The 27,345-nt window shown below is 41.8% G+C and overlaps 1 protein-coding gene and 1 non-coding gene across 2 annotated transcripts in view; one reads left to right on the top strand and one right to left on the bottom strand.

Moving 5' to 3' along the window:
* Window positions 1–26,329, bottom strand: part of anapc1 (anaphase promoting complex subunit 1) — a 32,924-nt gene extending 6,595 nt beyond the window's left edge. Inside the window, exons 1-45 of the mRNA XM_053437008.1 lie at window positions 26,149–26,329; window positions 24,899–25,138; window positions 24,557–24,721; window positions 24,277–24,319; window positions 24,076–24,173; window positions 23,446–23,525; window positions 23,185–23,258; window positions 22,938–23,083; window positions 22,691–22,848; window positions 22,458–22,589; window positions 22,098–22,316; window positions 21,898–21,993; window positions 21,615–21,705; window positions 21,451–21,516; window positions 21,189–21,326; window positions 20,704–20,847; window positions 19,333–19,393; window positions 17,347–17,402; window positions 16,920–17,051; window positions 16,733–16,807; window positions 16,368–16,478; window positions 15,885–16,054; window positions 14,692–14,783; window positions 14,263–14,411; window positions 12,179–12,257; window positions 11,560–11,596; window positions 11,249–11,322; window positions 10,905–11,083; window positions 10,654–10,740; window positions 10,223–10,362; window positions 9,924–10,042; window positions 9,384–9,514; window positions 8,907–9,047; window positions 7,724–7,876; window positions 7,489–7,570; window positions 7,154–7,245; window positions 6,832–6,966; window positions 6,463–6,545; window positions 5,850–5,928; window positions 5,667–5,741; window positions 5,182–5,234; window positions 4,896–5,043; window positions 4,523–4,719; window positions 1,839–1,925; window positions 1,455–1,572 (exon numbers count right to left, since the gene is read on the bottom strand). Of these exons, the coding sequence (XP_053292983.1) occupies window positions 1,455–1,572; window positions 1,839–1,925; window positions 4,523–4,719; window positions 4,896–5,043; window positions 5,182–5,234; window positions 5,667–5,741; window positions 5,850–5,928; window positions 6,463–6,545; window positions 6,832–6,966; window positions 7,154–7,245; window positions 7,489–7,570; window positions 7,724–7,876; window positions 8,907–9,047; window positions 9,384–9,514; window positions 9,924–10,042; window positions 10,223–10,362; window positions 10,654–10,740; window positions 10,905–11,083; window positions 11,249–11,322; window positions 11,560–11,596; window positions 12,179–12,257; window positions 14,263–14,411; window positions 14,692–14,783; window positions 15,885–16,054; window positions 16,368–16,478; window positions 16,733–16,807; window positions 16,920–17,051; window positions 17,347–17,402; window positions 19,333–19,393; window positions 20,704–20,847; window positions 21,189–21,326; window positions 21,451–21,516; window positions 21,615–21,705; window positions 21,898–21,993; window positions 22,098–22,316; window positions 22,458–22,589; window positions 22,691–22,848; window positions 22,938–23,083; window positions 23,185–23,258; window positions 23,446–23,525; window positions 24,076–24,173; window positions 24,277–24,319; window positions 24,557–24,721; window positions 24,899–25,114 (5,001 nt within the window). The 5' untranslated portion in view covers window positions 25,115–25,138; window positions 26,149–26,329. The remainder of the gene's footprint in view (window positions 1–1,454; window positions 1,573–1,838; window positions 1,926–4,522; window positions 4,720–4,895; window positions 5,044–5,181; window positions 5,235–5,666; window positions 5,742–5,849; window positions 5,929–6,462; window positions 6,546–6,831; window positions 6,967–7,153; window positions 7,246–7,488; window positions 7,571–7,723; window positions 7,877–8,906; window positions 9,048–9,383; window positions 9,515–9,923; window positions 10,043–10,222; window positions 10,363–10,653; window positions 10,741–10,904; window positions 11,084–11,248; window positions 11,323–11,559; window positions 11,597–12,178; window positions 12,258–14,262; window positions 14,412–14,691; window positions 14,784–15,884; window positions 16,055–16,367; window positions 16,479–16,732; window positions 16,808–16,919; window positions 17,052–17,346; window positions 17,403–19,332; window positions 19,394–20,703; window positions 20,848–21,188; window positions 21,327–21,450; window positions 21,517–21,614; window positions 21,706–21,897; window positions 21,994–22,097; window positions 22,317–22,457; window positions 22,590–22,690; window positions 22,849–22,937; window positions 23,084–23,184; window positions 23,259–23,445; window positions 23,526–24,075; window positions 24,174–24,276; window positions 24,320–24,556; window positions 24,722–24,898; window positions 25,139–26,148) is intronic.
* A 938-nt stretch (window positions 26,330–27,267) lies between these two features.
* trnar-ccg (transfer RNA arginine (anticodon CCG)) lies at window positions 27,268–27,340 on the top strand. Its single transcript has one exon. It is a non-coding gene; the product is annotated as a tRNA-Arg (tRNA).
* The last annotated feature ends 5 nt before the right edge of the window (window positions 27,341–27,345 follow it).

The following is a 27,345-nucleotide window of genomic DNA, read 5'->3' as shown; positions in this document are numbered from 1 at the left end:
AATGTATCATGTAAACATTTTATAAAGAATTATATCTGAATTCTTTATAAAACAAATGAACAAGAAGATTATAAAATGTGCGTGAATGTTTGCAAGAGTCACGTAACGAGTAATTGACGTCGTAGTGTCCATCTGAGCTTTCTGCTGTGAATTTAATTGAAGTGAGGAACGCTGTCAGGCGTTGTCCCCACTGTGGACTCCAACGTCCTTCTCTGACCTTCAAATCCATCACATGTGGAAGCACTGAAACACAAGCAGCTTGAATCCACAGCGGGTTAAGACGCCGACCGTGTCCCTGATCGAAGTGCCTCCTCCACTTCCCTTGTCATCTCTCTAGTGCCTGTAGTTTACTGTCACCACGGATGCTTTTAATCAATTGCATCAAAAATCCAGCACTGACCCACAACATCGTTCAGACAGAAACAGTCAAGAACAGCAGCGCCAAAATGAAACAATACCCTCTGAACGGCAAAGTCAGATTCCTCTTCATCTACTGTACTTAAACTTCAATTCATCTGTACTTTTGAAATAATCCAGGGACAAACTGTGAGAGAAGGCCGAGAGCTGGGCCTGAGTGAACGGGTGTGAGGACACTGAAGCTGTGAGCTGATGAAAAGCAGAACGTGGTGGTTTGGTGGGCAGGAGCGTTATTTTGAAATGAACTGACGTTGGCTCATATTGTGTGTCACAGTTTGTGTTAGCTTTTGTGTGTGTGTCAAGAGGAAGTGTGGCGATTTTACAAGTATGACAGAGATAGAGACGTAGAGAGAGCAACTGGCCACCTGGTTAAGTAACAGAACAACCTACTGCTCAGTTTCAGTCTCTAGTGTCCACATTGAGCTTCTTCATGACTGAATAAGGAAGTCCGGCCAATGGTGGAGAAAATGTTATGTTCTTGGTTGCTTAACATATTGCGACAATATTGTGACAAACTGTAAAACTAGAATTACCCCACTGAGGTTGCATCCCCCTGCCAATAAGTGCAGATTCCATGAGCATGTTTCTATATACTTTTTTTCCAGATTCATATAAGGTCACTGTGACCTTTGACCACTGAAAGCTTAAAACAGTCTCTTTGAGTTCAAGCGACAACTGATCCTCAAGCAGTCTTGAGATATCACATTCACAAGAACATGAGGGGCACTGTGACCTTGACCTTTCACCTCCAGGCACCAAAATGGACTCAGTACATCTTTGTGAACGTTTGTACCAAATTCCTTTAATCTGATCTTCAGGTATCATGTTCAAGAAAAACATACTTCGTGAGGCCACCATGTTCTTAGCCTTTGACTTTTGGCTCCCAGAATGAAATCCAAGCTCAAGGGAATGTTTGTGCCAAACGTGAGAGAATTCCCTTCAGGCGTTCCGGAGATATCGCGTTCACAAAAACAAGCTTTCTTGATTCACAGGTGTTTGTCTGCATGTGTCAGCCACACCGCCCTCATTGAACCGACCTTGTAGGTGACCTCTAATAGGGCGTAGCAGGGCTTCAGGGAGTCCACATCCACGGGGACCAGCAAACGTGGCTCAGCAGCCAGCACGGCCAGGTGCCGCAGGGCCTGCAGGTGGTAGCTGCAGCGGCACAAAGAGTTTGAGATTTAGCGTCAAATATAAGTGGGCAAGACAGATTCAGTATAAAGTAAATTATTACTAATTATAATTATAAAAACATGAGAAATGTATAAAATTATATCATATCATTTTAAAATGTGTGTGAGATGTGACTCATGATGCAACGTGTTGTGTTCAGGACACTAAACAGCATGTGCATGTGTTTGCATTTACAAGACGTAAACCAAGTATTCACTGCAAATAATTTGAGTGTGCGTCAGTCTCACCGGTTGTCGGTACTGTGAGCGGGGAAGTGTGGGTACAGCGCACACAGCAGAGCAGCGATGGCCGAGTTGGAGGTGCTCAGGGTGTACCTAACAAAAAGCATTAGAAAGACGGTTACTTGATTTGTGTCTCTCACACAGAGACTCACACACCTTTTTCCACAAGCAACAACGAAGTTTGCTTCTAAATTGTCCTCATGAAACAATCCTCACAAAGTGAAGTTAGTGAATCCAGGTGTGCGTTCTGATGCAGTTAACGTCATCGCCTCTTAAACGTAATAGCTGCCAGTCGAGTGTCTACTTTGACTAATGGGGTCGTTATCTTTAAGTTGGGTCAGATAATAAAAGGCTGCTTGCACACGGGTTACTTGTAAGAGCACTCGTTAACTGAGGTGAATTACTTTGCTCTCCACTTTAATGGACGGCTTTAGTCATGTTTAGCATGTTTTAAAAACCTCAATGTTATATTCTTCGTTTCTTCGGTTTACAATTCACAAATTGGACTCAACAACTGGTAACAAGGGGATATTAGGTGATGGGGATTGGTTTTAAGAGATCAAAAGCCCAAAAGAGCTGGAATCATTGCTATACCTTATAGTATGGCTAGAGTAAATAGCACTGCTTGGATTAGGAACCTTGATCACACTGTGAGATATCAGCAGTTTGGGGTTTGAAACAAATAACAGTCTCAGACTTTTGCAACCTCACAAGTGAAGTTCTAGCTGTGTTGCTATTTTTTTCTACCACGCACAATGATGTGCGACGTTAATTAGATGAGAGGAAGTCCGTCTTTTACGTTTGACCGACACTTAATGTTTTAGGAGTAGTTGGCCACATCCGACAAACTTACTTCACGTACAAGTTTCGCAGAACCTTACATGGCCTGACTTGGTGTGGGAGGACATTTGACCACTCCCAGGAAATGCACGCAAACATGATAAGCCACCGAGAAAGCCCCTGTCAGCCTGTGGTGTGAGCTGTTAGTCCTACAGTTTGCAGTCGCAGCAATTAGTCTGAATATCAAGTGTGACTTTGGGTTGGAAGAAAAAAAAAAAATCAACTTTCACTTCAGTTTCCTGCTTAAAAAATGTATAAATGGGAAGAGAAACTAACTGAGCAAATAGAATGCGAGAGAGGAAGCAAAGGAAGGAAGAAAAAGAGGTGAGAAAATGAATGACGGCAATGAAGTGCTGACAAAATGCATAGAAGAGCAAAGAGATGAATGGCAGTGAAATGAAAGTGGGGAAAGGACTGAAAGGACAACAAGCACACTGCAGATGTAAGAAAATAAAACAATGACATGGCAAAACGACGGCTCTCCAGCATGACACTCGCCCTCTGCAGGCACGTGGGAAACAACCTACACAGCATGACCTTCAAACTGAGGCCCTGCTCACAGCTGGCAGGTCGAAAATAACAACATAACCTGAATACAGTCGAAAAGGTTCACCTGGTTGTGGCTGTAGGTGGAGCAACATTTGAAACATGTAATCAGAAAACACACAGGCCAAGGTCAGTGGTTAGAGGAACCGAGTTTGTGTGTGTGTGCGTGTGTGTGTGTGTGCGTGTGTGTGTGTGTGTGAGCGCATGCCATTAATTTTGCAGAACACAGCAGTCAAAATAGACTTGTGCGTATATGTACGGCTCACCCACATGACGTGTGTGTGTGTGTGTGTGTGTGAGCGCATGCCATTAATTTTGCAGAACACAGCAGTCAAAATAGACTTGTGCGTATTTGTACGGCTCACCCACATGACGTGTGTATGTGTGTACCTGGTTCTTCGCGGAAACGGCCGTCCGGAATCTAGTGGGCGTGTTACAGTATGTACACTATGTTCTCAGTGCGAAGGCTGCTGCACTTCAAGTACCGTGTGATATTCTAGACAACACCTTGAATATAATTTAACCTCAGTGTCTTCATCAAACAGTGAATTCCAGTGATATTTGCTTTGCTCAAAGGCTCCTCAGAGGTCAGAAGTGACACTAGCAGCTTCAAAACAATGATCACTTTCTAAACTCTTGTCCATGTGTATGTGCTTCACATGACTCTTCACAGTGGTCATTTAGTTTTTTTATGTTGTATAAGTTTAAAGGATATTCTATCAGTTTTTATATTTCTCCATGTTGGTGATATACCCAAGGTAGGAAACTGTCCAGCAGACTAAACACACTGTATCGGTCAAATGAGTGTTTACACTCATTGCAAGGAGCGTGACGGAGCGAGGGCTTGTAAAGAGGGAGGTGCTATTTTGAATCAAACATTTGTCCAACTGATGCAGGAGTGGATAAGAGCATAACAAGAATAAATGCTACTCGGCCGTTCCTGTTGTTCACCCAGACATTTCTAAGATGTAGAAATAATCTTAAAACACCACAGACAGGAAGGAGGTTATTATATTTTATAACTTTTTGCTGCAATAACAACTATTCAATCTATTTGTAAAACTGTTGCTGTTAACCTGCTTCATCAAAGTGACTTTATATATTATATATAGATGATTTCTATTTCTGCTGGGATCTCAGTTACCAAACATCATTCCCTTGGATGCGTACAATGACATAACGTGCCTTATGTCACATAAATCAACAAAGATTATTACTTAGAGTGGAGAGCACTGTCATTTCTATTTATTTTTGTTTTAAATAGCTGCTGATTGTGTATGAACGTGAGTGTATGAGCATCTCACCTGCCCCCTCCCAAGAAGAGCAGGCCCAGAGCCATATGATGAGCCATGTGGAAGCCGTAGTTCATCTCGCCGCCAGTTCGCTTGTGGAAGAAGCGACAGAGCTGCAGGACCTTCAGATTCCCGGTGCCAGACATCACCATGGACATGGCCAGCAGGATCATGGACAGACCGGTCTGCAGGTTGTAATAACCAGTTTGCTGGGGAACAAACACACCCAGGTTGGCACAAAAAGCAAGAAGGAACAAAGGAGAAACATAAGAAATTACAATGTTCAACTTATCTCAAAGTATAAATTAGTGAGGCTTTGGTCAGACTGTGAGCATCTTATAAAGTCAAAGCACTAATTCACATGTGTACAAATTAAAACACTTACAACAGCAGCTGTACCAGCAAAGGACATGATCTTCATGAAGGTCCTGGCGAACTCGTAGAGACAGTCGAACGCATCGGAGTTGGCGGAGCCAGCGAAGCGTAGGCCCAGAGCCATACAGGCCCCGGCTGTGATGTAGTCCTGGGCTTGCCTGAGAGAAACAGATCACATGACGTGCTCAGTCATGATGGTGGAAGAGCAAAACTACATCTACCACAGAGGTGGTAGAAGAATCATGAATTAAGAGAACATTTCCTGAACAGCTGTCAGATCTTCTCTTAATACTCACGCCATTGTCTCCATGTTGATGTCCTCTGAAGGGTCAAATGTCCCCCTCATGATCTGGAAACCCAAAAATGTATTTGAAAAATGTTTGCCATTTACTTATTTAGGATATAGGTGTAATAAATATAACTGCAACGTGTTTTCTAAACATCTGTTGAATGTCAGTCCCTAAGCAATCACTGCTCTTTTCTTTCTGTGAGTCTGGAGAGCGATACTAGACAGTGAATGTGTGCGACAATAAATGAAAAGACTCAATATAGCTTGAGAGATCATTCTGTAACAACAATCACAGACAAAATATTTAAAATCAGTGTGAACGTCTGAAGCAAATTAGCGAATGAAATATTTGAAAAAGAAAAAATTATTAAACCTGCCCTCAAGCATAACAAGTAACCACAACTCTCAGCTGGGAATTCTGTACGAGTTATAGTGACTTGTGGCATCACAGCTTCAAATACAGGACGTCTGCATATGTGTGTATTTTCTCACCTGGGGTATGTTACTCTTGACCCACTCGGTATTAGGGAGGATTTCATCCCACATGATTATACACCGAGCAAGAGTCTGTGAGGGCAGAGAGAGAGAGAGAGAGGTATATCATATTAAGAAAAAGATGAGAAAAATGACTAGACACACACACATAGACATAGACAGAGCGAGTGCTACACTGACCCTCAGCAGCAGAAACTCTGGCTTGATGAAATCCAGCAGGAACCAAGTGTCCGGAGGTTTCAGCCAATCAGCAATCGACCTAGTGGAGAAAACCACAAAGCGGTAAGGGGGTGTTAATAGCGTCCTTCAACTCCGACTGAGCCAATAGACAGCCGACACATCAACGAGCCTCGAAGAAGACAGGAACCTCTTGACCAAATGCAGAAAGCTACGAGACGGAGGAGTCCTGTTCTTCTGTAGCGTAATGTGACAACGGGACTCAGGGAGGGGGGAGGTTCTCCATCAGGTGAGTTATGATGCTCTGCTCAAGGATATAGAAAGAACCACACTTTGGCAATGTAACAAAAACTCATGAGTTAACACAGTCACGGTTTACAAGTATGTGTCTGTTATAAAGTTTATATATTCATGTTATTTACTGGATCTGAGGTCCCACATGCTTTTTTTCATTTGCATTATCTTCTTTTATTGTTTGTCTCCGAAGAAAATAAAAGAGTGGGTCAGTAGGAAACCTGATTTTGAGTTACAATAGTACATTAATGTAACGATCAGGCGTCAGCAATCACATTCAACACGGGCCATTTTTTTAAAGAGGTCATTTGTCTTCTCTCACCTGTTGTTGGTCTTGAGGTAGATCATGGCGAGGGCCAGCGTGGCCCCTGGACACGTCACGTCCACATTGATAGTGTCACCTTCCTGGAACGATGATTGATATCATGGCTGTTAGTTAGCAGCTAGCTAACCTCACTAACTGGTCAGATAATGATCAGTTATCATTATTCTCTTTTCGTTTTAATCCTGTTCTATCAGTTGTGAAACTTTGTTTTGTGTTGTGATGGCACACGTACCACTTGTTATTTACTATTGTGTTGATATACTGTGAAATACAACAGGTGTTATATATAGTAAAGCTTTCACCAGGACATAATCAGAATGATCAAACACTAATATTGTTTATTGATTTTTGGATCTGTGCATATACCTTGATCTGGTAGCTGGGGGACTTGTGTCTCTCCCTGTTGGCCCCAGCCTGAGCTCTGCGGTGGCCCCCCACCATGTACTGATACAACTGCTCGGGGACATTCAGGTCCGTCATCCCAATCAGGTTACTGCCATGCTGTAAGGAGAGGGAGGGAGGGAAGGGAGGGGGAGAGAGAGAGAGAGAGAGAGAGAGAGAGAGAGAGAGAGAGAGAGAGAGAGAGAGAGAGAGAGAGAGAGAGAGGAATGAATGAAGAGAGGATGGGGGATAAAGAGTCATCCCTATTTTGACTTCTAAATACAACTTAAAGACTTCAGTCACTTACCCCCAGACAGACCATGCCCAGGGCCAGTCCAGCAGCGAGTGAGTAGGACTCTCTGTCGGTACAGTACTCCATCTCTGGACCAGGGGGGCGGCCTAAGACAATTTCTTTGTTAATTTGTGTTAAATGCAACCAACACCTATTTTCCTTATCAATATAGATTAATATGACCGTTGTTTTCCAGATCTATAGATTGATTCGTCTTTAAAACGTTCAAATATCTTGAAAAGATTATATAGAAAATAGATCAATTTTCTTTCAATCAACAAATCAATGCAGCTCATGTCTTTATCGATCCAGACACACACACATACACACACACACACACACACACACACCTATCTCAGACAGCAGGACCTCAGCGTTGTGCCGGTGTCCTGTTCCCTGATACACCAGCCCGATGCCAATTACAGCAGCAACCTGCAGATAAGCCGGGAGAGAGAATTGAATGTTTCAATTTCATACACGGTAATTTCTGATTGTGTACAGGATTGTACAGCAGATATGCATCATGTGTTCTCAGATTATTTTGATTATTATGTTTGAACGATTGCAAGCACAGCCACTCCTTACCTGCACATTGTGTGGGACGTCCAGCTCAGTCGAGGTGGGTGGGAGCAAGGCAGGGATGTGTATGCTAAGCAGGCGGGTGATTGACATGTCCATGGTGCCCAGCTTGGCTGAGGAAACGCCCAGTATGAGCCCGATACTGGTCATTTCATGGCCCTGACAGAATGACAGAGACAGAGGGTTTGGGGTGAGGGATTTTTCTCTGATCAACAGTCGTCTCTTCCAAGTAAAGTGTAGACACCGTGAACCTGATTCCCGCAGCAGCAGAACAAATGACTCTGATCTCTGAAGAATCCAAATCAGTTGCCACAGAGCTCAACGTGACTGACAACTCTCATTAGAACCCTGTGGATCACCCCTGCGTGTGTGTGTGTGTTTGTCTGTCAAATCATGCTCTGCCTGCATGTTACAACAAAAATACTCAAAAAGAGAGTTGTGTATAATTTTTTTATTTAAATTGTGAAGGAACCAATAAACAGTTTATTTAAATCTTGTCCCCGATTTTGTGCGATCTTTTAGCCTTTTTTCCGAGCTGGCAGTTTTCTGAGAGACAGCTACATTTTAATATAATCACTTAAAAAATAGATTTCTTTAAAATCCGTATTCTCACATCGTATTTATAGAGGGATGATTGAGACAGAGAACTCGCTCATCTTTATGAACTGCAGCTGCATGTCACACCTTCAAGCACTATGGGAACTGAAAGTGAATCGATCTCGAACCCAGTGTGAACACATTGGGTAAAAAGAATTTAAAAAAGCTTTGTCTCGTTGCATCCTGTTGTTTTTCTCACCTGAAAGTGGGAAGCCTAGTTTCAAAGCAGAGTTTCACTTTGACTGGCTGCTTGGCTCTGATGCAAGTTTACATCTCATACAGTCATCTGGAGAAATGGGTATAAGAATGACTGTGTGTGTGTGGGGGTTTGTATGTTTGTGTGCCCATGCAATGGAAGTAGACTGGAGGTGCCCTTGCGTAACCTGTATTTAAGTTCATTTTGGTTTTACTCTCTTGCAATTCTTTGTACGTTGTTGTGTGTGTGTACACCACAATAGGAAACAGTAATTAAAAAGAACAATCAACTGAGCATTAAGGTGAATACTATATAGGATTATAAATACAAATATGAATATTTGCTTTGTTCCTGCTGTGAAACTCAAGGTGTGAAGTACTGTGACTGTGTGTGTACCTTGGTGAGGTAGTCATGTATGTTGAGCGTAGCCAGCTTGGTGAGGTGTCCATTGAGGCCCAGGGCCATAAGGAAGCCTGCGTACTCATTGGCCAGCTCAGGGCTCTTTGGCTTGTTGTAGGCGATCCACGCTGAGTCAACCTGAGCAAACACAAAATGAAGTCCAGTATATTTTTTCCAAGAATAAGAAAGGGTTGTTTACTACAGGGTATTTCAAAATTTCAAAAGGTGGAACATTCTGAATAGATAGAAGATTGAAGATGAAATTTCAGCCTGAAGGAGTCAATAGAGAAAACATTACAGACTCACCCAAATTATTAGGGTTTATTATGAAGTCTATGAATATAAACAGCGAATTTAATTTGAAAAAAATCCAACATGGCAGTCTGTAGAAACAAGTGACTGATCAGCTGCCGGTATGTAGTACTGAACACGCGGCTTGATCAGAGAGGAGAGCCCCTCTGGTTTCAGACAGACCTGTGAAGCTGGAGCTATTTTGAGTCCGGCAGCAACTCCGTTATGGAAACTGGGCCAGCCGGTCATATTGGGAGGAACATCTATGTTTCCACTGTTCAGATCCACCATCGTGTTCCTAGGAGGAGCTCGACCTGCAGAGAAACAAGAGAACTACAGGGTAAAAGAATAAACTACACAAACACTGAACATGACAACATTACCGATGTAATTTCATATATTTCTCCAAATGACTAAGACTCACAACTTCCCAGGTTTGATCATGTCGCGGTAAAACAATAGCTATCATTTATACAATTTAACCTGATGAACATTGTCCTGTTTTGTAACATCTATCACAAAAGATCATCAAGCTGGACAATCACTACACCTTCTCACATTTCTATAAAATTGTATTGTATTATAATCCTTAATTGTGGTTATTGCCCTTGGAAATAGACATGTTTACTTGTCTGGGTTGTTCCACAATAAAACAATGAAATTAGCCAATGCACATGCACACACGGGTGAGAATGTTTACATCTCCACATTAACCGATTTTACCTGTCAGGTTGAGTTTGGGGACAGGCAAAGGTTCAGTCGGTACAGGATGATAGGAGAAGAGAGTGAAGAGGCCTCGGCCGACTGGGAGAGCCATGGTCCTCTGACACAGCTGCAGGAGTCTGGACAAGATACAAACAAGAGGACGAATACAAAATATATTTGTTAGAAAAAAACGGATTTCAAACAGCAATAAATGAAACAAATGAGAAATCCTATGGAAGAGGATTCTTGTCGCCTGAATGCATCTATATTCTGTTATAAGACCAGAGGCAGTCAGGGCACACATACATAACACTCACTTGTTCTCTTTCTCCTCTATGTACTCATGGTCAGAAACCTCTGGAAGCTGAACCACACTGACTCGGACCGGTCTGGAACTCTGCAGGAGCCTCCTGACCTCCTGGACCCTCAGATCCTGACTCCAGATCAGCCCAGTAACCTGGAAAGGAGAGAGAGCGGGTGTTAAAAAGAAATTCTAATCAATCCAGGCTGAGTTTTTAATGATAGATGCTCAATCTAGGGATGTCAAGGAAAGGGATTTTTAAAATGTCTGAATCTGCCTCTTAAAACAGATCTGCACCAAAATTGAATGGGTTCTTAACAGAGTCATCATCTCTGCCGCAAGTTTCATGCAAATCACTTCCAACTTCAAACAATAAAACAAGTTAGAGAACATTTTCTTTGGCAACAGAACAATGCTGAAGGAAGCGACATTTGTTTGTTCGTTTACCTCTTGAATTATGTCCGACATCCCGTCTTCCTCCTCATCTGGCTCTGTGGTCACAGGAGGCTCCAAGGACAGAGCTGAACCTACAGACTGGAGACAAACACAAGTGAGACAGATGTTAACAAGCCACATGGAAAGTTGCCGACAATATGTAATGTTGATATAATTTAATTATAAGCACTGCCCGGAATATGTATCTTAATCTAACTGTTGTTCAGAAAAACCATTTGGGTTTCAACTCATTTCCCACTCACAGCTTTGCTCTTGGCCAGAGTCATCTTGTGAGCTTGTTTGGTCAGGTCCTGTCGCCCAATCAGCATGCAGACCTCCTCAGACCAATCAGAGGACGGCTGTTCCCGGCAGCGGTAGATTGCCTCTCTGATGGGTAAAGCAACACCGAACGGGACGGACTCCAGGTCCTTCAGGGTGAAACCTACACCAGTGAAATGAGAGGAATGAGCGTTTATTTCTCAGTGCCAAACAAAAGGCATCTGAAGACCCCCTTTAGAAGCTGTGATGCTGATAAAGAGGCTATGGCTGCGGTAAATATTCCCCAGTGTAAATAATGCAGGTGAAAGATCGCTTATGCCCGTCTTACCTTCTGAGGCGAGCCACACCACCAGCTGCTCAGCCAGACTCTCACTGGATAACTTGAATTTGACACTGCTCTGTCTAGAATAAATAGAAATGAAAATTAGTGAGGTAAGTGATGACTGGTATCAAGCAAAAAATCATGAAATGTAATAATTAAAAATACTGAAATTTAAAATCCCTTTTTATAAATATTCTAAATGCATTTCAGATCTCATGATTACAATTTGTTATGTTATTATTATCAATAAATATGTTATAAGGATAAGGAGAAAATAAATGATGGCTTTGAGTTAAAGCTGCTGTGAGCTGAATTACCTTCTGGAAGGTATTTCACTGGCACCGGTCTTGTGGCCTGAGAAAAATAAAGATAAGAATGATGAACGAGAGCAATGCTTTGGGGAAAGAGGTTCCACAATTTGATCCATCATCTGCTCATTCCATTGAACTCTCGACTGCATTTTCAAACCTGCACTGACTGCTTGTTGAAATATGTCGGTAAAAAGAAAAGGGCACTAACATCTCGTTCCTGGTGAGTGGAGGACAACGTTTATGTGGGACGACATATGCTATTGTTTGCTTTTATTTCGTCACTGAAATCAGAAAAAAAAAAAAGCCACTCTGCACAAAGCCACTCACAGAGTCAAGATCCAATTCTGTGTCAGTGGGGAAAAAAAGGACCTGCAGCGACTGCTCTCGACTCAGCGCTCAAACTGCGAAAAATCAGGTGACACACAAATCTACGTCACACACCTTTCTCTCTTTGTTTCTCGAGCCTGAAGCCGGGAGTTACGGGACTGGCAGGTAATAAAGGCTGGTTGTCAATACATGTTCACACACACAGTGAAAGGTTTCCGTCAGAAACACACGTCCCAAGTCCCAGGATACGAACAAAGACGAGTAAAATGATGTTCGAGCTGTTCACAAGAACACAAACCTGCAGAGAGCTTGACCAGGTACGTGGACACATCAGTCGAAGTGGCATATTCATCTCCGGCGATGTAGAGAGCATAACTCTGAGGGAAAAAAGGAAAAATTAGACAAAGAGAGGAGATAAAAGAGAGTTAGAGCAGGTATCAACTGTACTAAGTCAAAACCTTTAAATTATATCAGTTTTTATCAGTTTGTTTGTCAGCAGGATTACGCAAAAACGGCGGATTTCCCAGAAACTGGGTGGAAGGCTGTGACACGTTAAAGGTAAATATTTACTATACTTGTGAATTTAATCTAAATGTGCATCTTCTCTATAACAGTTCATCTGATAAGCAAAAGCAAGGAATGTCTGGCAGACAGAGTGGGACTGACCATACTGGCTGCAAGGAGAGAAATATTTAACTCAGGAGGCATTTAGAATTACAGGGAGGTGAACCAGAGGGCTAGTTAGCTCATGAGCCATTTCTACTATAATAGCATTACTCTTCCAACTGCAGATCCTGGATAATATAACATCCATCACAATATAAACCAGCAGAGTGCACAAGAGCCAAGAGTAAGCAAAGCACGGACATGCATGCAAACACAGTCCATGTTCACATGCACAGGAAAATACTGTATGAGGGCCTTTCTATTTATAGCCATGATATCAAGCCCCAAATATAGGCTCAGTTAAAACAGCCAGTCTTATCCAACTGCACCCTGCGCCACCATGGGGTGAAGAAAAGGAATGGCAGCAGCATTATAAAACTGTAAACATAAAGATGCCGGTATGCACCATCTTCCCTGATTAAATTCAGAGTAGATATTTAAACTCTGTTGGTACTTTGTGCTGTTATGCACCGTTCTTGTTTTAGGTGCTGTTATCCTTTAAATATCACATGTGTTTTTGTAGCATTCATCAAACAGCTATATATATATAGCTGTTTGACCAATATATATAATATATATATATATATATTATATAGATTGATCCAATGACTTAACGTACAAAGTTTTTTCTACTGATCTTTTTACAGTTTCTACAGAATAAATACTCTCTATATAAATATCTATATCTGTATATCTCTAATGTTTCTCTCAGTCTGGTTAATAACAGCTAATTAACTAAAGTTTGTTCCTCTCAATCATTTAAAAAAAACAATTGTTATGAAGGCTTCGCTAGAATCCAGAAAGATCATACTTTTTTTAAACTAATAAAATAACTAAATTACACAACTTTCTAAACGCGTCAAATGTATTTTTTTATCTCGCAGTGGACAGAACGTTTTTAACATCACTGGTAATTATTTTTGAGAAAAATGGACACTTCATAAATAGACTGGGGCTAAGTTGTCATTACCTCCGTCATCGTCTAGACAAACAATAGCAGCTTGAAATAAGACTTTTTTCAAGTGTCCTTTCTTCCATGATCATCGAAGGTTCAATATAACAGCTCTACACACACACAGACACACACACACACAAGCTTCTCCATCTATACCATGACGTAATTGCTCTTTATGTTCCGAAAAACAATCACAGACCTGCTGTACGAACAGATTATCAGACTGCATCTCAATCAAGGCTCAACTCTTTACCCTCACTGTCTTGCAAGGTGTGAGTCTGACGCACACAGACTCACACACACACACACAAAAGCCTGTGAGACCTGCTAAGGACTGTATAATATCTGAAAAATTGTAAATCTGTTTATCTAAAAAAATGTTGTTGCGTTACTGTGACATATTTATAAAACCTTTCACGTACAGCTGCAGTTCCTCGCTCCCTGTGACGTGTGACAAATTAATTTAAAATATACAGATTGCTTCACATCCTACTTTGAGGATGCTTGTATTATCTGGGTGTCGTGGGGTCTCATTGTCATTTGTTCGGTACTGATAATGATGATGAAATTTAACCATGATAAATTCCGGTGTATAGACGATCAAATGTTCATTAAATCTGCAGTTTTCTTCCTGATTACTCTTTCTCCGATTTCTCTACAACTATACGTTTGATTTATTATTCTTTTTGATTGTACATGCAGTTGTTTCAGCTACAGTAACTATACTCCGAGGAGTTTAACTGATGAAACTTTGGTCGTACCAGAACCAGCAGCCGGGTCCTCTGACAGATGCCGGGCAGGTAGGGGAAAGGTGGGCTCTCTTCTCCTCTCAGACAGCTACTGAGCCAGCTCAACACACAGGGAGGCTCCGCCCTCAGGAAGGAAGGATGCTGCATCTGGCCAATCATGGCTGCGAGCAGACAGGTGAACAGAAGAGAGGGTGACAAGTTGGGAAATGGAAACAAAAGAAAAAGGAAAGAGGAGTTAACATGATATTGGTTTGGACAGGAACAAAATCAATTTTCATAGATACAGTCATTGGCCCACATCTCTATATAAAAAATAAAAAAAACAGACATGCAAAGAAACCTTACGGCCTTTATCAACCACAGACCATCCAGCCTCATCTCTTCCACTACAACACATCTCATCTGCTTCCTGACTTGATACCGTAATTAAACAGGTCTTACCCTGGTCTATGAGGCAGCTCTCAGTGAAGCCACTAATTAATGAAGGGTAGTCTCTCCAGTATAGATCCACATATTCATCCAACTGGAGGTCTCTGCAAACAGAACAATTATATTATATATTAATATCCCTGTGCAGCAATGACTCAGTGTACATGAACACATCAAGCATCATACTCATACTGAAGATATCTACAGCACTAAAGGGTCGGAGGTAGGATTTTATTTTTACCATAGTGACGAAACAGTCAATACATCGACCTTGTGCTGCAGGACAATGAAACTAACATCTAAAAATAGCTTGACGAACATTTTTAGCATCTGTGGCATTTAACTCGTCTTTGGCAAGTAATTAAACACATTAATCAGATAGTCAATAGTGTTTAATCCTGGTAGCAAGCCCCCACATTGTGGAAATAGAAAGGAAATGTACTTTATAAAAGTAAATAAGAATTATAAAGAAGGAAAAAACACTTTCGGACCTACGGGAGCAAATCAAAGGAGGCACTGATATTTAATGTGAATGTCATCTTTATGACTGGATTGTAAATATCAAAGTCTGAGATAAAAAGGTTAAAAAAAAAATATGTATCTCTCCAGAACAATATCACATATAACCATCAGGATCACCATAATGTTTTATCAGACAGTTCAGATAAAAGCAGAAACAGTAAAAAAAACAACACCATACTTCACAACATCCCACATACAAACCAACACAGGCCAATTACTCTGTAGAGCGCTTCACTCTCCCACTCCACCTATTCTGTGAATGTCATCGGCACCAATCACAACGGTCTCTTCAGAACATGTTGAAGTTTATTTCTCTGTACACGCCACTAAAGAGCCTTGATTACACACAAGCTTTCACTGAACACAATGAACAGCGTGTTCACCTTTTCTTTCTGTGGTAGGAGCTAAAAGTTGTTGGCAGGAAAGTAGATCAGGTTCTTTGTTGTAACAAATGTCACAAGTCTCTACTTGATTTTTGTGACATTCGTGTATTAAAGCAACAGTTCTTGCTGTTTCTGCTATTTTATATTCATTCAGTTCTATGTGTGTATGACTTTATTCCCTTTATCAATCTGTGAATACACTGAAAATGCTCCACTCACTTGATCACCTGTCACACGCCATTTGCTTTCCTCAAAGCAGCTAAAAGAGACTTAAACACACGTGGGTTCAGCAGTGGTTACCTGGCCATCTGCTGCAGCAGGCAGACCAGCGACGAGGCTCTTGCCCTCTGCAGCTCGTCCAGCTGCAGCTCCTGATAGAGCAGGTGGAGGACGTAGAAAAGGGCAGGGATGTGCGGGAAGAGAGGAGCTGAACTGTCCAGCTTCAGTGATGGACTGGAGGGAGAAGAGACCTGAAACAAAGGAAGAGGAGAAGAGGGGAAAGAGTTGAAAAGGGGATAATATGTTTTCATTGTATGATGTGGCAGTATATTTGTACTAAACAGTCCATATTCAAGTCAATTATTATTTTTTAGATTATATCAACACAAATCAATGGAAATTGGACAGTAAGGGGAAGATGATGGGTGAAAAACCTGGAGCTACGTCACATCAGGTTTTAGTCAAAGAAAGTGCATCATGTCCATCCTTGTCTAAACCACATGTGCAAACCAACTAAATCAAACAACAGGCAATAAACAGATCCACCCAGAGTGAGTTACATACAAAGGACATGCCCTCGATATCTGGGGTGACAGTACTGGACTCCACAGGACCACAGGCAGGCTGGAAGTTCATCTGACGGTGGTAATGAGACCCCAACAAGTAGTCCCAGTCCTGCAGAAGGAAGGCAAATTAAAAGCCAGTAAAAAAACAGGGGCTAACCGTCTTAGTGATGGTTTTCTGTGACACCAACTCTAATTGCAAAGCATTCATTTTTACAGTGTTTCCTCCATATGAAACTCGGTACAGTTTGTTCTTTCCCACAAAACGTGCACAATCCGTTCGTAAAGTACATATTAATTATATGTGTTAAGTGCTAATTGATCTACAAATATCACATCACAACAGATCATTCTTGAGTCACACACCTCATCAGAGCCTCCGTCAGAGGGACGCGCCTTCTTGGCTGCAATCACGGGAGAGAGAGGCACTTCAAAATGCAGCTGGGGAGACATGGAGGACAGAGAGCAAGGTCAAGAACAACGAGTAAGTGATCAAAGTCTAAACCAGGTTTGTGAGGCTTAAAATAGAAAAACACTCGTGCAGGTGACTTACATTCCTAGTCCAAGTAAGGCGCTCAGTGTTGTAGCCCATCAGTGTCATGAAGCAGGTGACGAACAGGTTCCACTCTGCATGAGCACTGGGACCGCCGGGGGCGTTGTAGATGTTATACCACTTCACCAAAACCTGCATAATAACAGAGGTTGTAAATCCATTTAGATTTACGTCATTATACATAAAAAATAATTTGGATGCATTTATAAAATAATGGTACTTTTCATAGCAGACTGAATATGTGGTTTAATAGTATCACTGGTTCTCTAAGAGTCTGGTACATATTTGATATTTGCGCATTAACCAGAAAACAACTACATCGTTAGGGTGTTATTGACCAATAGGAAAATGTCAGCCAGCATTTGTTTGACACACATGACACACAAACCAATGTGGTTTCTTTTAGCAGTGTTTCAGTCCAACAAACCTTCATGGCCGCTTCCTTGGGCAGGATAATACGAATCGCCTGAAGGCATTTCCTCACTGAAAGAAATCAGAGAAAGATGAAGTGACAATGCAGAAATACAACATGTAATTCTAGTAATACGTTATAATGGGTTCGGCAAAGGGAAATGACGTGACCATAACTTCACTCTACGAAAGAAATACAGATTTTATATCATATAACTCCTTCGACACACACGTCCCCATATTAAGGTTAAAGTTTAGTCCACAGGTCAAAGGAAAAAGGCTCAGATTTAAGAGATAAGATAACTTAGTAAACTAGTTTAAAGAACTTCCAGTAAATGTCTTAATGCTGCACCAGAACTTTGTGGGGGAAGAGAGTTGAGTTTCCTCTACACTCATTTAAACAGCCTCTTCTCAAGAAAGGAGGAAATTAAAAAAGGAAACACCACGATGCCAGTAATGAGTGTAACACTGTCTGCTTACGACTCTGACCAATCAGATTCCTAATCAACGTCCCCGTCAGTTAATTGAACATCCAGAGTGGGAAAGGTCAGGGAAGAAGGGGATAAATGGCATTTCATTAGCGGGAGAAAGCTTCTCCTGTAGGATTGATTAGTAAATAATGGGGGACAAAGACACAAAGGAAGGGACACACACCACAGTGACGATACTTAACTTCTTTTTCATGTACAAGGTAATTAATAAGTTAAGAGGTGGTTGAAAACCTTAATGATTTAAAAGTTAAATGTCAAAGCAGATGCTAGGATGTGAACAGAAGATGGTGGTGGGTAAAAAACAAAAAATGTGGTCAGTCTTATGCATAAGTATAATTAAGTACTTTGTCATGAACTGTTTTTTATATTCAAGAGGAAAACTCATGGTGGAAATATTTCCCCAGCGACTGCAACAACACTTCGTCATTTCTAGCACTTTCAAGCTTTCCATTAATCATAGATAGACTTTTTCTATCTCACCGCACAAGCAATCATCTGTTTGACATCAAAGTGTTTGTCATGGAAACATAAAACCTAACAGGAACGATGGTGTGGCACAAAACTTGTTTTTTGGTGGTGTAATAGAAAAATAATCAGACAGGACATGGTTAGTGAAAAGATCTTTTGATGGAAACATTCTTATAATTGCTTTAGATTAAATCTTGACACCGTGGGAATTTGTCTTAAAAAGGGGAAACTGTTTGGCATCAGCAGTTTCCTCAGTAACACAAAGAGGTGAGTTATATTTGCTTCTCAACCCCTCAAGCTGACAAAAAATATTTTCTGGCTTTAATTACCTCAAAATATATATGTATGTATATATATGTATTTTAATATTTTCCAATGCAAATAATCTTTAAATTCTACTCTTATCCCACCAGGACTTAATTATTTACATGTCTTAATTTAAACATAATTCTGTAATACATAAGGCTTCCATGGGACATGAAAAATATACAATTCATATGCAGTCATATTTATTTTTAGTCCACCAACATGTTTCCACAGAAACATTATTTATTTATTTTTTATAAAAGGGCATGGAAACATGTGTCTCTGATTTTTCTCACTTAGCTACACACTGAAACTTCACTGATATAATGGCTTAATCATTATGAGTGGGTTGCTGTGTGTGCGTGTGTGAGTGTGTGTGTGTTAATGGCATCAATACATCAAGATTATACGTCACTGCGTAACAATGTAGTGCAGCTCTCAAACCTAATCTCCAGGGCTTAACTGCTCTGACTCAGCCATAGGTGTGTGTGTGTGTGTGTGTGTGTGTGTGTGTGTGTGTGTGTGTGTGTATCTGTCTGTGTGTGTGGTTGCACTGTTAAGTACAAATATTTTTAACAGAAAGTATTACTACCCAACAGTAACAGTACAAAATCGCAATATGGATGCTTGTACATCATCTTTGTTTTGTTCAATTTATTGAACCTTGTCTCTTTGTCTGTGTGTGTGTAAGTGTGTGAGAGTGTGAGTGCGTGTGTGTTGATGTGTGTGTGTCTCACCCAGCTCCGAGGTAGCGATCTCTGGGACTGAGATCCTCAGCATTGTGCCACTGTTGAGTTCCTACACACATAAAAGATTGAACACAAATTCAAGTCACGCATTCAGATCAGTTTCATGTTGTTGCAGCACAACTGGATCAGCTCAGGTGGTCAGTGCGGGGCCAGCTTCATGACCATAAATCATCGGATATTTCGATTTTTATGACATGTTCCAGTAAGCTGTGACAGAATTCATTTTAATTATTTATACCTATACTTTTCTAACAGTGACATATCAAAACATCTGCTGTAGAAAAGTCTGTTGTTCACCCCAAGGTGAAGAAATACTTTTGCAGAGAATCTAAAATTGTGTGTGCAGTGATTCACTCTCTCCAGGTAGACAGACAGTAAACGGCTGCTGCTTCTCCCTGTATTAGTCTCACACTGACTCCATGAATTACTGTTACCTACCGGATCCAGATATTAATAGATTTCTTTAATATTTTGAGATAGGGAGGTTTTCGCCATTTTCGATGATTTTAGAAAGAATAATTCATCTATCTTGACATTTTTAGGGAACAGCATCTATGAGTGTGGAATTTGGTGCAGTTCTACTAAGTGCCATTCTAGTTAACATACTAGCACTGTACCAAATTGATATCAAATAGTGTTTGATTGGCATGAACCAAAGGTAGCAGCAGTCTCAACGGGAGTAAAATGCATTTGTAGTGCCTTCATGAAAACACGGTGGAAGGTAGTGGCAGCACAATGGAGATTTTTCAGCCTTTCACACAAGATGTGGGAACTTGGGAATAGTGAGAGAATGTCACTTGTTACTTTATTGGCATATTTTCTCCAGCGGTGTTGACCCTGTTCTGTCATTATTTCGCTGCACTGCTGAACTGATTCATAAAACAACCTGACAAGAAAATACACCCTCGACCTGACAACACACCGAGCAGCCGGTGCTTTACAAAGACCAGTGAGCGGCTTCAGCAAACAACCGGTGACCAGACTCGTACAAAAAGGAGTCAAACCGTGACTTTGTGTTAACGAGTCCTTGGACGGGGGAGACTGTCTATTTCCAGTATGAACCCACAGGGCAGAAACTTACACAGCTCTGTGGGTTTGGAAGAAAAAATTGGAAGAAACAAAAACTTCTGGAAAGGTTGTTCATGATCATCCATTCAAAATCAATTTTCTGTTAAATTTGCCTTGATTTAAACTAATAAGACCATTTCATCAAACGTCTCATTCAACACAAACTAGATCTGTCCTCACCTCTACTAGCTTTTCGTGCATATAAATGGCCTTTTCAAATATATGGTTCCAGCATTTCTACAGATCAAAATGTTGTCGCTGATTCTTGAAAACACACAGAAACAAACCTACCAGAGTGACCCGGTTGCAGACGGGGTCCCGCAGAGAATGGATGTAGGGCATGGACTGTTGAAAAGAGTAATCTTCCAAGAACGAAGCTTCGTGGTGTTTAATGTTTGGACCTCTCAGCTCTGACACGGGGGAAGGCATCGCAGCCTGAAGGAGGGAAAAAGTAACGAGAGAGGTGAAGTGAAGTGAGAGAAAACAGGGAAACTGAAGGAAATTAAGGGAGCGGCCAAGATGAGGGGACAGACTATAAATTCTGAAATAGATCTTAAATAAAGACATATTATAATCTGATTATTTCCTGATAATGTCAAGCAGCAGAATGAAACAGGAAACCAAATCATGCTGCCACATTTACTGTGAGATATTAGAAATATTTTTCAAAAGACAGAACTATTAGCAGATGACACCTGGAAGAATTATTTCAATATATAAATTATGAAAACATGAATGACTCCATCAATTTGTATAATACATTAACATTGCGTTACCTCATCCAGTCTTTGGATGTGCCTGCTGCCAGCGTTTGCCGGCGTGCTAACGTTCTCCAGTGGCGTGTTGAGATGAGGGAGGTGGTTGGTCAGGTTGAAGGTGGGGGACAGGAGCCCGGGGACAAACACCTTGCTGACCTGGACAGACGCAGTTATGTCAATTAAACATTTAGGAATGTCCGTTTACTATCATCAGCTGAAAAAGAGGGTTGTAGATCAAAAGGAGTTGATCTGACTTTAAAAGGTCTTTTGTCGTCCTCACCCTGGTGATTCCTGTGTAGAGAACCAGACTTCCACAGGCCTCCAGAACCAGCATGGCATCTATGTTCTGTGGACCAAGGTTTTATAGTCAATACCATGTTATTGGTTGCAGAACAATTATTTTCATTACATGTAAATTTGATAAAGCATTAATAAACAAAGCACCTGCAATGGTTCAGCATCCTTGGCAGGGATGGACGTGACAGAGGCAAAGATGAGCTGAGACGTATCATTAGTCTCAATAAACTTCACACATCTGTGAAAACAAAGAAATAGATATAAATTTAATATATTACATTTTTATGTTACATTTTAACTATTTTAAGTGGTTTGTCCTTGTTCAGTAACTATTTGACCTTTGATTTAAATAATCTGTGACTTTTAATGTGCATGATAGTGTCTGTATCAAATTGAATTGTGTGAGAACACATTGTGTATGCTTGCTGACCTGAGCTGTTGGTGAGACTCCACCAGGAAACAGAGGTATCGGTTCTCACAGACATCAGAGGTCAGGAAAACTTTAGAGGCCTGGCTGCTCATCTCCCTGCGAATGAGTTTAAAAGACAAAGTGGAAATCAAATCAAAGTGAAATTATTGATCACAGACTCTACATCTGTTTTCAATAGTATCCAGTGCTGGGATATTTACCTGTGAAATCCAGCTGTGACCGTTTCACTCCACAGCTGCTCCATGCAGAGGTCAGGAACAATGGGCTCCATCTCTGGCACCAGCATCGTCTCATTGACTGTGCTGTTGGGAGAGGTTAACAAGCCATGGTGGCCCCTGGGTGACGGGCTGTTGAAAGACGTGTTGAAGCGAGAAACTCCTGAGAAGGATGGAGCCGCCATTCCTGGAGAGTGGGCGCGGCTGGGACAGAAGGATGGAGGAAGAGAAATTTGTGAACATAGTGTGTATTATTGACCACTAGTGGTGTTGTAGAGAACTGTTTCAGTGAGCACAAGGATGCACACGTGCATAAATACATTTTTGCATAAGAGTTCCGCTCACCTTAAGGCAGCCATATTGGATATACTTGGGGAATTAACGCGGGAATGTAATCCTGGTGAGGACGTCATGATCCTGCTCTGGTGGCTGTGAAGAACGCTGCAGTGAAGAGGGGAGCCCGTGCCAACAGCACAACTAGACATAGAAAACCCAGGATGGGGTCAGACAACAGTCAGGGAGCAGAGGGTCGACTAAAGTAGTGTGTCATGAATTATCATTCACTTGATTTTCCTTACCTCGTTCCAATCCCAGGACCGAGCCCAGCTGCCCCACTCCCTCCAGGCGAGTCCAGACGGGAGATGTTCCGGAGATGAGAGGTCAGGAAACCTGAGGCCCTCAGACCCAACGGTGTGCCGAGTGGCTCTGCCGGACACCGCAGCACCACAGATCGCTCCTGGTGGAGGTCAGAGGCTCAAGATGAGGGATAGGAAACATGGGAGAGTGTGTCTGTGTGTGTGTGCGTGCATGTGGGTGATCACTCACATCATTAGTGACCTGGCGCAGGGCCCATACAAAGTGTATTCCCTGTAAAGTGTCATAGGTGACAATTAAGGAGGGCTGAGAGCAGCTGAACACAATCTTCATGGTGGAGTCAGACGCGTACTGCACACGGGAGCCATCAAACTGGCCTGGAATAGACACACACAAAGGTAAAAATTGGCCTATTATTAGTCATCTAGGAAGAGAGACACTGTGATTGTGTGCGAATGCGTCTGTGTGTGTTTCATACCTGTAGGCTTACACACTACTGGTGCGATCTCGTCTAGAGGATGCAGCATGCTGAACAATGTGGGCAGAGGTTCCCTGTAGACAAAAGAAAAAGCTGGATGAGTCAGGAACAAGCGCAATGACAATGTGTTGTGTGTACATGAGTGTGTGTGATTAGGAGGAGGACTTCAATGTAGGTGTATTTATTCAGGAATTGAGCTTAGATGTGTGCGACTGAATCTTTGTCATGAGCTTTTACGTGCACATGGAGTGTTACATGTACCCCAGGGGGAGCTGCGTGTCGGTAGCAGAGTTTTTTCGTTCCAACAAAAGTCCAAACTTGGTTGCCCAGACATCTGAGACCTGGAGGAGATGATAAGTTGAACAGGAGAGACATATTTAACAAAATGCTAAATTATTGTGTAATAATGAGCACAATATTCATCTTAAATGAATAAAATGTACTTTATGAATTAAGAAATAGATGCATTACAAATTGTATGCTTCAGAAGTGCCCTTTCCCTGTAAACTGACCAAATATGACCTCAAACAACGACCCATAGGAGAAAAGGATCCAACCAACGAAGCACTCACACACAGCTACACAAATAGTTTAGACACAGGCATCGGACGTGTATTGGGTTCTTTCCCACTGTCAATGATCCAAATTCTCCATTACAACTGCTTATCCAGTCAACAGCTCAGCCCAGGGGGATCTAAATAACACTCACTAGCATGATGATTTGAAATGCTGCCTTTCCAAAGTGGATACTTGAGAATTTAGGAATACATCCCCCCATAAACAGGAATGTATTTACAGGTGAAGATGACTTCTGAGCCGAAACTTTTTTCCTTTTACAGTCTTATCCCCTCTTATGTGGATTTAAAGATTTTGCGGCGGTTTCTCTCTCACCTGGAACGGTAGTGGTGAGATGAAATCCTTCCCAGTCACGGTGTGAACGTTGACACAGCTACTCTGGACGATACACACAGTCTGTTCCACTTCCTCCTCTGTAAAACATTATTGTGAGACATTGTTTTTATTTTTGCACAATCAAATTAAAATATAACTTTAAACAGCAATTGTTTTTTTTATCTTGTAATGATACCGTACCATCTTTCTTGTTCTTAGGAACAGCAAAGTTGCACCACAAGGCCTGGAGACAGAATCAAAGGATTGACATATATGGTTATTTATTTCACATACATGTCCTTTTGTGTTACCTAGGAAGATAAATTACATCTAACCGGCATCTGAATTATTATCTAAAGTTCAAAACTGGGATTCAAAATTAAATACTTCAGATTTCTTAACTTCTTACAGATCCATCCGCAGACATATAGAATGGCAGAGCATTTAGTTTACAGACTGAAAACAGGGTTCAGTAACGTACCTGTTGCACTGGGCTGTCGACGGTGAAGGCCTTGTATACGCTGGAGGCTTGAGTCCGACTTCCCTGACTCCAGACGACCACATTTCCTGCTGTGTAGAGCTCTTCTTCAAACTCAAAGTCCTCTTGCCTGACTCCCATGCAGCCCTTCCTAAGCTGCCAGCATTCCTGTCAACACAACAAAGACTGAATCAAAAAATACACACTGCACTGAGAGGTAAACTTGCCTGGACTGTATTTTCTTTTTATGCACTACTGTTAGCTTGATCTTCTAAAGTATTTTACAAACAGAAGTACTTTTATGCAACAAATAAGCTCCAATATGTAAAAGCCATGAAATCTCACCTGTTCTCTCTCCTGCAGACTGACTTCCTGCAGGGACCCGACCAAGCCGGCGGCGCCATCTGAGGACCAGAGCTCCGAGGCAGGCTGGAGCTCCCTGAGCTGCAGGTTGAATGCATTTGGATGGTTCCTGCAGTGCTCGCGGCCAAACGGGACAAACGACTGCAATTCCCCTGCGGCGATCATCGTGGCTGTCTCTTCATACACGACTTCCGACATGAGTTACAGATATCAGCATTATTTCTGGGAAGAATACGGGATGAAGAAGGAGGAACTATATTTACAAAAACCCATATTTTTTTTCTTCAATGAGGTCTTTCCCTCAGAAAAAGCTTGGGTAAAGATATAACTTCTGACAACACCAAAAACTCCCAATACTGTATCTGGACCATCTCATTGGCAGAATCACGCACTTTTAGGATCTCATTTTGATAAATAATGTTATATTTGTTCATCTAAATTTACCCGCACCTCCCCTGAGACCGTTTGAACCCCCCTGGGGAGGAATATCTCCCACTGTGCAGGACAGTTGGGAGAAAAGACACCAGAGCAGCCACTGGTAACCAGTGAAGGGAGAGGAGTAGTGGAATAGTGCGAGTGAATTTAGGTTAAAAACCAGTCGAGTTGCTGCATTCTGGATGAGCAGCAGAGGTCGGATGGTAAACCTGGTAGACCTGCCAGGAGGGAGTTACATCTATGCGTGAGATGACCAGAGCCTGGTCCAGAAACTGCGCCACCTTCTGAGTGAGAAGGGGGCGTATATATAGTAAACATGGTGGAACATCTTCAACCAATACTTTGCTAACTTGCTGTCAAGCCAGTGAAGTACACAACTGTATCTGGAGCATACAGACCCACAACCAGAGTCTGAAACATGAGGGGAAGGAGCGAGACTGAGTGACAGAAGAGCTGAAAACACGTGTCAGGGGGGAAACTTCAATTTGTGTCTGTCAAAACAATAACAGCTACACATTTATTGCAGAGAAGAAGAGCAGCTGTTCAGACAGCGGTTGTAAAGTGACGGTGTTAAGTTGTCGTGTTGTACATGAGTCGGTCAACTACACAACAAACAGACACACGCACTAAACGGCGAATTAACAAGAGGATGTTATTATGTGGCATGCCACCGGTATGCTAGCATTATCATGCTAAAGCTAAACCTCCCCATAGAGTAACACTGATTTCACGTTTAGCTGCTCAAGCTAACGCTAGCTCCGGCTAGCTTGGCGTTTCAGGGCCATTTAGAGGCTGACCTGTTAATAAGGAATCGTCTGGCTCTGGTCGCGGAGTCCTCGTCCTTCTTGTGCGTGAGTCTCCACCGGCTGCGACATACAAACACCTCGGGGCAGGAGCCAAACTGTGGATTTGGCTACGGCAGGTTTTCAAAAGAGCGCGGACATGTTAGCTGTCCCGTCATCCTTCTTCCTCCGACAGCCAGCCAATCAGCGTCGAGGAGGAGAGGAGGGTGGCGCCGATTGGCTGGATTCACCGAGGTCCCAGCTTCATCCAGATGCTGCTCAATGGCCCCAGCCCCTCCAACATCTGCTCTCCTCCATCATCACATCCTGAGGAATATATTAGATCAGTAGATTAGAAGTTGATCAGGGGATAGATAGATAGATAGATAAATAGATAGATAGATAGATAGATAGATAGATAGATAGATAGATAGATAGATAGATAGATAGACAGACAGACAGACAGACAGACAGGCAGGCAGATAGATAGATAGATAGACAGACAGACAGACAGACAGACAGACAGATAGATAGATAGATAGATAGATTGAGTATTTTGAATATATTTGTCCAGAGAAGCTTTACTTAATTTGATAAAATATAACTAGAATTATAACGAAAGAAAATCATTATTTTGGCTGAATTCTAGTTGTTTAAAAAAAAAAACTATAATATGAATCTATTGTATACTGTACTGTCTCATGTAACTCATCCTGCATCGGAGAAATCTAATTCAGCAAAAAGGGGGTCATGAAATATTACACCTGAGGGCGAACCTGGACTCAGGTGTCACGGCTGCTGATGGATGTCGCACAACAACAGGGATTGATCTGACTGAGTTAACTCTCCAACACAATATCAGTGTAGCTGCCAGGGTGTGTATGTGTGTGTTTGTGTGGCAGAGAGAGAAACAGTGAGAGTATGATATCTGTTAAATGTGATTGGAATTGTTATCGGAGTAAAACATTTATAATTTTTCTTCACTTTAGCTTTTGTGTATTTCAAATGACAAGGTTCGAAGGTGACATCATGAGTCAAGTTTGTTTATTCCAATGCAAGAGCACTAAATATCAAAAGTGAAAAAAAATGTATGATTCATGCGCATTTTCTAGCAAACATTTTCACTCCAGAAGGGACCCAGTGGCCTAATGGACAAGGTATCAGCCTCCGAAGCTGGGGATTGTGGGTTCGAGTCCCACCTGGGTTGTAAAA

Source organism: Pleuronectes platessa, chromosome 12 (genome assembly GCF_947347685.1).
Source record: "Pleuronectes platessa chromosome 12, fPlePla1.1, whole genome shotgun sequence".
NCBI lineage: Eukaryota > Metazoa > Chordata > Actinopteri > Pleuronectiformes > Pleuronectidae > Pleuronectes > Pleuronectes platessa.
The sequence above is the reverse complement of the archived record's forward strand: the minus strand, read 5'-3'. Positions and strand labels throughout refer to the sequence as shown.